At 44.6% G+C, this 12,549-nt stretch overlaps 1 protein-coding gene across 1 annotated transcript in view; it reads right to left on the reverse strand.

The window, feature by feature from the left end:
* Window positions 1-684: 684 nt before the first annotated feature.
* LOC138210036 (WD repeat-containing protein 7) overlaps window positions 685-12,549 on the reverse strand; it is a 107,518-nt gene continuing 95,653 nt past the window's right edge. Inside the window, 2 exon segments of the mRNA XM_069168943.1 lie at window positions 685-3,918; window positions 6,345-6,449. Coding sequence (XP_069025044.1) covers window positions 3,715-3,918; window positions 6,345-6,449 — 309 coding nt within the window. The 3' untranslated portion in view covers window positions 685-3,714.

Raw genomic sequence — 12,549 nt, forward strand, 5'->3', positions numbered from 1 at the left:
TATTTGTAGCTTCAACAAGTACACGGCTTTAACACTTCACCTCTGTTGTTGGAGGATATCCAAAGATCCCCAAAACAATCCGTGGGAGTTTTGTCTCTTCTCGTTGGTGATTACATTTTTCAAAGAGACTTGATTGGTCAGTAGAGCTTTTGTACGTTTTGATCTGAAATCTTAACATACCAGGATAGGTTAAGTTACCACGGCGATGTATCCCGATAAGAAGAGAACCACCTTCGTAGCGCTGAAAACAAGAGTTACTGCTATTTTCCACCGGTTCTGTTGCCGTGGCGACCGGAGTGAATCTCCATCCTTCAAATCACGCTGAACAGAGCAGATCGGCTGCTCGGCAAAATAAAATACACTTCAGGTCCATTTTCAAAATAAAACCTCCACGTGCAAACTCCCGGTCGTAAAACACGTCACGACGTCGTCCACCGCCGCCATCTTTCAATCCACACAAACGTTTGTCTGCAGGCTGCAGCACAAAGCAGGAAATGACAACAACAAACATACAACGCTCCTGACTGGGATATGAAGCCGAGCAGAGGACGTGACGGGGAACACGTACGTCACCTGGAAACAGCTGGATGACCGCGGGTGCTGCTTTGTGTTTCAGGCCTCCGGCTGGAGAAGCAGACCGACTTCTAACATGTTCAGGGTGAAAGAATCAAACACACGCAGATATTCGACGCATCGTTTTCATCTTTATTGGACACAAATTCAACAACAGCACAACACGTTTATATGACACACAGATGCTCCGCGTTACATCAGGAAGCTCATATACATGCAGCACATCACAAACACGCTCCAACATCTGCACCTCAACAATAAATACAGTCAAATGGGAACTAAAGCAGCGAGCAGCACTGCTGAGAGTTCTGGAGGCGTTTTCAGAAACTCAAACACGTTGTTTATTTTTTCTTGTTGTGTTTGAATAAATGACCCCCGCTTCTTTCAGGCGTTTTGGTTCACTACCACAGAAAGCTTCCTTTCCTGGGTGGATACCCTGATCTTCCTCACTTGTTACTTACTCTCCAGCTCCTCCTCTCCACCTCTATTTCTCTCACCCTCCCTCCCCCGAGAGGCTGCCAAAAACAGATTTTCTCAGACCGTTAAGAGTGGTGGAGAAAAAAGAAAGATTAACATCTCAGAGCTGTCAGGACGTGGTGGACCTGACGTACGTGTGTGTGTGTGTGTGTGTGTGTGTGTGTGTGTGTGTGTGTGTGTGTGTGTGTGTGTGTGTGTGTGTTTTCAAAAATCCGTCTGACGAGATGCTGTATTTTTTTTCTGTTTTTTTTGAGAGAGGAAAACTTGTGAAAAGCTTTGACACGCTCGGGTTTACAGGTGTGTAACGGTGTTAGAAGCTTTCTGACAGCACTAATGAAACTGACAGGAGATGGAGGAAGGACGGGAGGGACGACGAAGGAGAGGAGGAGGAAGGAGAGGAGGAGGGAGGAGAGGAGAAGGAAGGAGAGGAGGAGGAAGGAGAGAAGGAAGGAAGGAGAGGAGGAGGAAGGAGGAAGGAGAGAAGGAAGGAAGGAGAGGAGGATGAAGAGCGAAAAAGACAGAAGCCTCGCAAGTGAAGTAGGATTAAAAACAAACTCTTCAAGCTAGTCTGCCAAGATTCACAAAAATCTAAACTCTGACAGAAAACTGTCACTCTGTCAATATTAGATTTGTTTACAGTACATATAATATATATCTATATAATACTCTCTACATAAAACTACTAAAACTAAAGGTCCTGACCAGCGTTTTAAGGTGAAAATGTGTCATCAGCTGTTAAGAAAAACACTGAAAAAAAGAAACGTACTTTGCTGCATGTGGAACCACAACAAGCACAAATGGTCCTCGTTGAGACGTCGGAGGACGCTGAAGCACTGCAGAAACACCACGCAGCTCCGGGAACCTTCTGAGACCACGCCCCTTTAATGTGAGACCACGCCCATTTGATCAGAGACCACGCCCCTTTAATGTGAGAACGGACCTCATCAGAGGAGAAACGTGTCAAATTGTTTAGAAAAAAACTGCTCACGCAAATTTGAGATCAATTTAAACTGGAAATTCACTCATCAGTTCACGTTAGCAACAATAAATACACCAAATACACCGACGCTCACCGTACAGAAGGAACGGACCACAAACACAAGCAGCTCTGAGCAAACCTTATGAATATGTACACGTTTATACACATAGTTTTGGAAAAGTGAGATGGGAGGATTGAAAAAGCTGCGAGAGGAAGAGAAGTGTTCACGTCGATCGATCAAATATGAAGCGTCATCGTCTGCAAAGAAACTCAATCCTCCAAAAAACACACCAGGAGAGTTTTTACATCCTCAAACTACAGAGAAACGTAGAAGTGGAACGATCCAGCATCACTGGAGGAGGAGGAGGAAGAGGACGAGGAGGCGGAAGAAGAAGAAGAAGAAGAAGAAGAAGAAGAAGAAGAAGAAGAAGAAGAAGAAGAAGAAGAAGAAGAAGAAGAAGAAGTGGTGCTTCATTCTGACTTTTAGACCAAATGGTGGCCATTTTGTAAACTGGCTGTTGGAGAAAAGAAGAAGAACCACATGAACATGAAACCGACTGTAAGTTGTTCACGAAGACTCAACCGAGCGGATGTTGTGTTGAAACACGCACCAACTTCACGCCATTAAAACATCTCACGGGAACTGAACAGATCTGAAGTCCTTTAAGCTTTTAAAATTCCTCAAACTGACTCTGATGAACAGCAGCGCCAATAAATCCAATTCTATTATCCAGTTTGGTTATAAAACAACAGCAAGTATTAGTTTGAGTTCTCTGATGAGGATTTTATTTCTGTAGTGAACACCGCTGAACCTCGAAAGGCTCGCTGCCATCCAGCTTTTAGGACGAGCAGTCTGAAGTGAGAATGTGTGTTTAACACTGAAAATACACTAGGGTGCAAACACACACACACACACACACACACACACACACACACACACACACACACACACACACATTTCCGAGTGAAGCTCAGAGAGGATGGAAAAGCTTCCAAGGTGTCACAAAAGACAACATCAAAGTACTCACTGTCACACACACACACACACACACACACACACACACACACACACACACACACACACACACACACACACGTATGCAGTCTGAAATGTGAAAAGCATGTCGTGCTCGGTTCCTTCCACTCGGTGTGAAGCCGATTCATCTCAAATAAACCTCCATGTAAATCTGCTCCAATCAGAGCTTCTGCAAAATAAACCAACTTCAATACAGAGAAAACATTTCATGTTCAGACGCTCTAATTTAGAAATGAAATGAAAACGAAACCCTCGACGGCTGCACGTCAAAGTCTGACTGTAAATAAATAGCGAGAGTCTGGAGGTGTAAATAAATAGGAATGGCAAGATGGTGATGGTTCATAACACATCTATGCAAATCATAATGTAAACAAGCCTACGAGTATCTGACAGGTGACTGTTCCCACCATCGTTATGGTTCTGGAGGAGATGGAAGTGGTTCTGGTCCAAACCTAGACCTGAGCTGGGCTTTTACTGTTCTAGCCAAACTGCCCTTTTACGATCTGTGTTGCATGTTTAGATCCCTCCGCTGTAAAAACCCGGCAGGTCCGAACACATTTTGGGAGCTAAAACTAAAGAAACCAGCAGCTACAGCAAAAAACCCGCCAACAGGCCCAGGACGGACGTCAGAACTGGGCCTCGCTGCAGATTAGACCATGAAGCGGTGCTCCTTGCCGTCGTGGGCCATCAGGATGACGTTGCGGTTGGAGGTCCAGATGAGGCGGGCGAGCTTCAGGTGGTTCTGGGAACCCGGAGACGCCGGCTGCACCGGAGGAACCTGGTAGGTCTTAATGCAGCGCAGCTGAGGAGCCGAGTTCAACATCCCGATGCTGCCCAGCAGGCTGGTGTTCATCTGAGGAGGACAGACAGCACGTTCACATCACCTGTCAATCAACACTCCTTCTGCTTAATACATGGTCAGGAACAATGAGCCGGCCCGGTTCCCCCCCGCCGGGTCGAAGTGGAACCAGCTGAGAACAAACATCCAACTGAAGCTGTTTAAAATGAAAGTTTGCAACAACAAAGTGCTCCAAATTCACCACGTTAATTATTATGAATGGTTAATTAATCATTATTAAGGTTGTTCATGTTAAGATATCAATGTTTAAAGGAGACATTTGCTCACAGTTACTAAATGCTTATTATTATATGAATTAACTGGTAGTTAAGGTTCATGCAAATGCATATAGTCTTTATAAAGTATTAAATTATGTATAAATTAGTATCTTAGTTAACATGAACCTTAATAAATGATTGGAGACTAGTTAAGTGCTTTATTAACTGGTAGTTGATGCTTATTAGTTTTACTAATGCCAATAACACCTTTAATAACTATAAAGTAAGGCACAAATTGACACCTGAAAAACCCTAATAAATGATTAGTTAACTGTTAATTAACAGTTAGTTGCTGCTTATTAAGGCCTTCACGAAGGTTAGTGAATGAAGTCTTGTTGTGAAGTGTTAGTGAAACGTGACTTTTATATACATAAAAACACTCCGCTAGGAATAATTATTCATGTCTGATGTAACAAAGAAAATCTGAAAATCATATCTACTCATATCTCTCATATTGTTAAATCCTGGATCTATGAATATTTATGATATTATTTGTTTCACATCAGACGTCTCTGACTTCACAAAGTCCAGTTTCATGTCGGTACGAGCGGCGCTGCAGGATTTCAGCTGCACACACTTCATCCTGCGCTGAAGATTAAACATCCAACTCTTCAAAACAATTTCATCCAGATTCACGTTCAATACATTTTCATCTCTGAATTATTTCATCGTTCACGGACAAAATCAACAAATCAGAAAAGATCAGAGAAACGAAGCTCATCGTGCATTAAACTCAGCGTGTTTCATTTTCCATTTTCTGATGATACTTCGTGTAGATTCTGTACAAACTATAGAATCAATAAGTTATTTAATTTAATGATCATCAGAAGTGCTGATTTCATCATTTAACGTGATGTTTCTGTTATGTCCTGAAACTGGACTGCTACAGTGTGTGTGTGTGTGTGTGTGTGTGTGTGTGTGTGTGTGTGTGTGTGTGTGTGTGCGCGTGCGTGCGTGCGTGCGTGTGTAGGAAAACACAGTGAGTAGAAACTCTATCGTATCCCGAGACGACACGGCCCCTCCCTCACACACACCAACACACACACCAACACACACACACACACACACACACACACACACACACACACACACACACACACACACACACACACACACACACACACACACACCGACAGAGCGTCTGCCAGCTCATTACCACAGCAGCCGTCTTGCCGGCACACTGGCAGTGGTTTATGCTTACAGTAATGCCATTAGTATGTGTGTGTGTGTGTGTGTGTGTGTGTGTGTGTGTGTGTGTGTGTGTGTGTGTGTGTGTGTGTGTGTGTGTGTGTGTGTGCGCGCAGACAGTCATGTCAGAGGTCGTAAAGACCTTTCATTCAAAGTAACAGTTCTGGGAAGATGAGGAGTGTGTGTCCGTCTGTGTTGATCGTTCTCTGTGAGATCAGTCGTCTGACTTCATGTTCACGTTATTTAGATGCTACAGATGTAATAAAGTGTACAAAGTACTTAATAATACTTAGTAATACTTAATAATACTTCGTAATACCACAGCCGCAATGTCTGAGAATATTTCCAGAGCTACTAATTTTTGATTTAATATAAACTTTATATTATATATATAATAATAATAACTTGCTTTGTTTGTCTGTGCAACATTGGGAAACTTAAAAAAAACAATGTTAAAAAAATATAGAAAAAATGTAATTATAAAGGTCCCGGTGGAACTCGGTGTTGACAGTCTGACTCTGGGGGACGAATTCACGGTGACACAAAGAAAACCCAGCCGGTGTCTCCTGAACCTGGCGCGCCTTCTTCGGTGTCAGACGGTGAAGCTCCGCCCCTCTGGAAGCGTGATGTCACCAGAACACATCGCCCGGCTCGTCGCTTGCCATTGGTCACAAAAACATGTGGTTCGGGAGCTGATGTTGATCTGGTGACTTCCTGCGCTGCAACAGACGTCTCTGAACTTTTTAATCCACCCAAATATCCACAGATACTAAATTAACATTCACTGAATCTGTCCGTTTCAGAAAGTCTCCACATCCCAGAGCTGGTGAGCTGAGAGGAAAAATGATATCTACACAAGCTACTCTGTATGAATCTCTGTGTGTGTGTGTGTGTGTGTGTGTGTGTGTGTGTGTGTGTGTGTGTGTGTGTGTGTGTGTGTGTGTGTGTGTGTGTGTGTGTGTGTGTGTGTCTTACCTGCCAGAAGGAGATGTGGCTGTCGATGTTGGAGTACGTTGCTAGGTAACGGCCATCAGGGGCGAACGACACGGCCGTGATTGGGCCCTTATGACCGTGGATGTTCTGCAGAGAGAAGATGGAGGCTCGTTTTTAAACAAGTGAAAACAGACTGAGATGAAGAAACGTTTCGAAGGAGCCATCAGAACTCTGAACGGCTCCGATTTCATCAGCGATCACCGGACGAAGAGGCTTCGTTCACGTCACTGCGTGGTCGGAAAAGAAAAATCGGATTTCGATTTCTGCTTTGAGACGTGCTGCATCGTGAAGCAGCCGTGAGAAGAAGGTGACTGTGGTCTCGAAGGGTCAGCAGCTGCACACCATGATTGATGGCTATTAAAGGACCCAAAGTGTGCTAAGAAAGCAGCAGACTGGACTGTTAGCTCTGAGGATTTATGTTGTTGACGCCAAAATCAGAGTTTCACATCTGCCGCCTCAGCAGAAACAGAGATCCATCAGACCAGACCGGTTTTCTTTTTTCAGTCATCAGCTGATCAGTTCAGGTAGTATTGCAGGACGTGACGGATCCTGATTGGATGAATAAGCAGGTTTATATGTTTTCCTAAACTCAACCTTTATGACTTTTTTTTTTTTTTTTTTTTTTTTTTTTAAGGCTTATTAAAGGAATAGTTCAGCATTTTGGGAATAATTCACTGATCAATCAGAAGATTCATCGACAAACTGCCAAACGTGAATTTAAGAAATCAAATCTCCATGACGAGATAAAAAAAAATAAAAATAAATAATCACAACTCAAATGCAAAAAACAGTAAAATATAGAGTTTGAGGTGATTTAACTAAAATGTGCCAGTTTTCTAATCTCCTGCAGTGCTGAAGCATCAGTGACTGTTTTTAGTTGCCTGCTGTGTTGGAAACCTTTTTGAATCCTCCAGATGTTGAGACGACGCTGACCAGACGATCTTTGTGCTTGATGAAGGTTTTTAAAGTGTTCTGATCCGTTTGAAGAAGAAGAAGAAAAATATGTTCATGGAGAAATCTGAACAAAATAAATAAAGTTTTGTCCTGCACAGCTTTATAGTTTGATTTGATGAGTGCACTGATATAATACATGTATAACGCTGATCTCAGTCTTTAGGCACAATTAGTGTTTAATATTTCAATTTCATGAAATTAATAAATTGAACCGTGCAACAATTTGTGTTTCTTTCAACAAATCTGTAGTTTTGTTTGGACCCCAAACCGTTGCATGCAGGTGTATCTGAGCGTGAGCTGCTCCGTGTCCTCCGTAATGACAGAATTTCATCCGTTTCTGAAGTGTAAAGCACAACTATGAGGTTTCATAACAAAACATGAAAGTGTAAAAATGTAAAAACACGAGCAGCTCCTGATGTCGAGCAGCTGCAGACGATTCCTTGTCATCCGCAGCAGCTGCAACGACGACAGGACTTGAGTTTAAAAGTGGTTCCTCTCGGTGATTCCCGTAACCCGCGGTAACAGCAGGAGCTTCGCAGCCGCTTCAATAAGCTGTGATGGAGCTCAGGTGGAAGTCTCACGGAGGCGTCTCAGATCAACTCGCCCACAGTTTGGACATGACGAGATAATTCCATCAGACGAGCGGCAGCATCTGTTGGACCAGAAGCTGCCGCTCGCCTCCACAACTCAGGGGACAAAATATGGCGCTGCTGCGCCGCGTGTAACGCAATAAACTGTCCCACCAGATGCAGGGTGCGTAACGCAATAAACGCCCTCCCAGAGAGGCCCGAGCGGCCTCCGCCTGCGACTGGGATTACAAACTCTCACCTTCAGATGAGATTAAGACGCGTCGCCTCGGGCACCCGGGACCTGAAATAATAACCCGTCTGCAGCTATTAAAGCTGGAAAAAAAATAATAACACAATGAAATGAAAATCTCATCTTTTTAATTCGTTCTCTGCCTCCTTGTTTTTTGGTGGAAATCCTGTTAGATTCCAGCAGTGAAAGCTGAATTATTTGGATTCATGTCTGCTGCTTTGTCTCTCCTCCTCACCTCCTCCCCCTCCTCCTCCCCTTCGTCCTCACCTTCCTCCTCACCTCCTCCCCCTCCTCCTCCCCTTCGTCCTCACCTTCCTCCTCACCTCCTCCCCTTCGTCCTCACCTTCCTCCTCACCTCCTCCCCTTCGTCCTCACCTCCTCCCCTTCCTCCTCACCTCCTCACCTTCGTCCTCACCTCCTCCCCTTCATCCTCACCTCCTCCCCCTCCTCCTCCCCTTCGTCCTCACCTCCTCCCCTTCCTCCTCCCCTTCTCCCCTTCCTCCTCACCTCCTCCCCTTCATCCCCACCTCCTCCCCCTCCTCCTCCCCTTCGTCCTCACCTTCTCCCCTTCCTCCTCACCTCCTCACCTTCCTCCTCACCTTCTCCCCTTCCTCCTCACCTCCTCCCCTTCCTCCTCACCTCCTCACCTTCCTCCTCACCTTCTCCCCTTCCTCCTCACCTCCTCCCCTTCCTCCTCACCTCCTCCCCTTCCTCCTCCCCTTCTCCCCTTCCTCCTCACCTCCTCCCCTTCATCCCCACCTCCTCCCCCTCCTCCTCCCCTTCGTCCTCACCTTCTCCCCTTCCTCCTCACCTCCTCCCCTTCCTCCTCACCTTCTCCCCTTCCTCCTCACCTCCTCACCTTCCTCCTCACCTTCTCCCCTTCCTCCTCACCTCCTCCCCCTTCCTCCTCACCTCCTCACCTTCCTCCTCACCTTCTCCCCTTCCTCCTCACCTCCTCCCCTTCGTCCTCACCTCCTCTCAGCTCTCGTCACTCCTGTTTTAAGGTCTGTGAACAATCATGAACTCAAAAAACATCCAGTTTTTAAGATCCAGGAAACTGAACTTCAAGTCATCTTTATTGGATTCATTTGGTGGATAAAACTAATATTTATAAATTATTTATACTATTCAATGTGTCTATTATTTTATAACTGAACGACAGAATGAGCAAACAGAATTATTAATTGGAACCAATCAGTATAAAGAGAGTTAGAGAAGTGCATGAGTTTGTTTGTGTGTTGTCCAATCAGAGCACGAGAAAAGCACAATATAAAAGCATGTGACTGTATTTTTACATCATTCAAGAACATGAGATGAAGTTATCTGAATATTAAAAAGTTCTGATAATAACACGAGGAAAGAGAAAATAAATCTGAACTGTAGAGAGAACCAGGACGCAGAGTACAACTGCTTAATGTGCATTAAACATTGATGCTTTCATATATATTATGATCAGTGTGTGTGTGTGTGTGTGTGTGTGTGTGTGTGTGTGTGTGTGTGTGTGTGTGTGTGTGTGTGTGTGTGTGTGTGTGTCACAGTAGACTGCCTACCAGATCAATCAGCCTATCAGAGAGCAGTGGAGCACACTGAAACCATTTACAGCACCCTGTACAGCGGACGCCTGGGGACTCCACTGTGTGTGTGTGTGTGTGTGTGTGTGTGTGTGTGTGTGTGTGTGTGTGTGTGTGTGTGTGTGTGTGTGTGTGTGTGTGTGTGTGTGTGTGTGGTGTATGTTTGAAGTTGCATCGCTCTCAATCGTGTATTTGGTTTTTGTGTAATTATATTTCTGCTTCCACCAGACGAGGGCGCTACAACAAAGGCACACACGTTTTGGTTTAAACTCACAAACCTTATGTGGAACATTTAAATACTATGTGTTGATTACACCGAACTGCATCATGGGACATCTGATTGGACCAGATTAATGACAGTCTACATTCAGCGATGCACTGGTACTACTTAGATGTCCTGTAACTGTGTGCAGATCACAGACTGTTTATAAAAGTGTTCGTAGCTTCAGGTCTGTAAAATGGTTCTGATGCAGAAGTGTTCTTCAGCTGCAATACCACCGAGTGCCACTAGAGGTCGTCTCCAAAAAGCCTCCGGCTCCATAGACTCCCATTCAACTTCTCTCATCAAATCCAAAGTGAATAAAATGTGTCCATCAGTTATCTCGGTGTTGTTAGCTAAAGTCACTCCTTCTTATTAGTTTTCTGGAGGTCCATCTGAAAATAATCCCTCATTTATTAGAAAAGAAGATTCAAGAAGACCTGTTTTTGGGGGCGTGTCTGTTTGATTGACAGGCCTGTGGTGCAGTCAGGTTACAGCTATCGGTGGGCGGGACGTAGTATCGTCAGGTTTCCAATCAGATCGGTCAGATCCACCGCTGGCTCCTCCCCCAGCTCGTCCAAATATGGTCACTTCCTGCTCCAAACCGCTCCGAACTAGCAAGATGGTGACGGACGGAATCTGAACTGGAGGATTCATAACAAACCAACGATGACATCACTGATGGATGATGACATCACTGCTGGTTGCTGATTGGTTCAGAGTTATTGTTGTAGCAAGTTGCAGCAGGTGACACAGAGGTGGACGACTGCCGAGCTCACGGCTGCATCCAGCTGACTAGACACCAACGTAAAGTTATTTAATGAAGGAGTAGCCAACGACTGCTTACTGATAGAGTAACATGTGCTTTCATCAGGGAGAGCTAACTGGGCTAATAACTGTAAATAATACGAGCTGCAGCTAAACCCTGTAAATAAACAAGCCTCACCTGGATGGGAACACTTCTTATATTCATATCTCACAGAAATAACTAATAACTCTGTCAACTACATATCAGGACGAGTTCATCTGCATTCAGACAGAAATCCTTCCTCTTCATATAAACTGTGTATCTAACTTGTATTTCTTATCAGCATTCTTTGAGCTTCTTCATAAATTGTATTAATTTTGTGGTTTTAATGATGGATGCTTCAAACTGGGTCGAAACAGCAGTCGAGTTCCATTTTATTACATAATGGTGCAAACAGCTGACAGACTGACTGACGGTCGTGGCCAAGGTTGTTGATATTAAACGAGAATACCAGAGTTAATAACGGTCCAGATACAACTAAAGTTAAGGCAAACCAATAATTATACCAATTATTGGTATCAATATTTCTACACTTACAGCTAATCAAGTGTAAGTCTTTGAACAGCGAATGCTAACAACTGTTTCTTTGCTTATTCAAAATAAAGACCAAGATCAGATAATAGATAATTAGATTATTAGAGAAAGATTTTTGCTGTGACTGAAACAAACTGCAGTGTGCCCGGGACAGGACGGGATGGGACGGGACGGGACGGGACGGGACGCGTAAACTCTGAAGAAGAGCTGCACTTCAGGATTTCACCGGTTTCCGTGGTTACAGAAAGAAAACATGCAGAAAGGCGGAAAGATCAGTCACTTTGTTTCTTTGTGTTCAATTAGTCGACTCAGAGTCTGTTAAAGAAGCAGAGCAAGCAGCTGGACACACACACACACACACACACACACACACACACACACACACACACACACACACACACTCACTCACTCACTCACTCACTCACACACACACACACACACACACACACACACACACACACACACACTCACTCACACTCTCACACACACACACACACACACACACACACACACACACACACACACACACACTCACTCACTCACTCACTCACTCACACTCTCACACACACACACACACACACACACACACACACACACACACACACACACTCACTCACTCACACTCTCACACACACACACACACACACACACACACACACACACACACACACACACACACACTCACTCACTCACTCACACTCTCACACACACACACACACACACACACACACACACACACACACACACACACACACACACACACACAGATGCTGCTGACAAAGGGCTGTTCACGGAGGCTGATCAAAAGCTGTGGCAGATGGTCATGCAGGGACCAGCTAGCTATGGTTGGACACACACGCACGCACGCATGCGCACACACACACAAACACACAAACACACACAAACACACACACAGATGGGTTATGAACAAAACCTGCCTCTCCTCTCATCTCCTTCTTCTCATACTTTTCTGTCTTTACTTTACTTCCTGTCTCCTTCCTCCTCTCCTCTGTTCTTGGTTTAATGCATCCTCCTCATCTTCCTCCTGCTCCCTCCTCCTCTTCCTCACTCCTCCTCCCTCATCTTCCTCCTGCTGCCTCCTCCTCCTCCCCCCTCCCTCCTGCTTTAATATTATGAATCAAGTGGAACTATTTATTTAGCATTTCCCAATTCCCAAATCTGATGAAGCAACAGTGCTTTGAACTGAGGAGTGATGACACCAAACAAACAGCATGAACACGT

The sequence above is a fragment of the Embiotoca jacksoni genome, unplaced genomic scaffold (genome assembly GCF_022577435.1).
Source record: "Embiotoca jacksoni isolate LCO1_2020_lvr unplaced genomic scaffold, fEmbJac1.0.p SCAF_42, whole genome shotgun sequence".
In the NCBI taxonomy this organism is placed as follows: Eukaryota; Metazoa; Chordata; class Actinopteri; family Embiotocidae; genus Embiotoca; species Embiotoca jacksoni.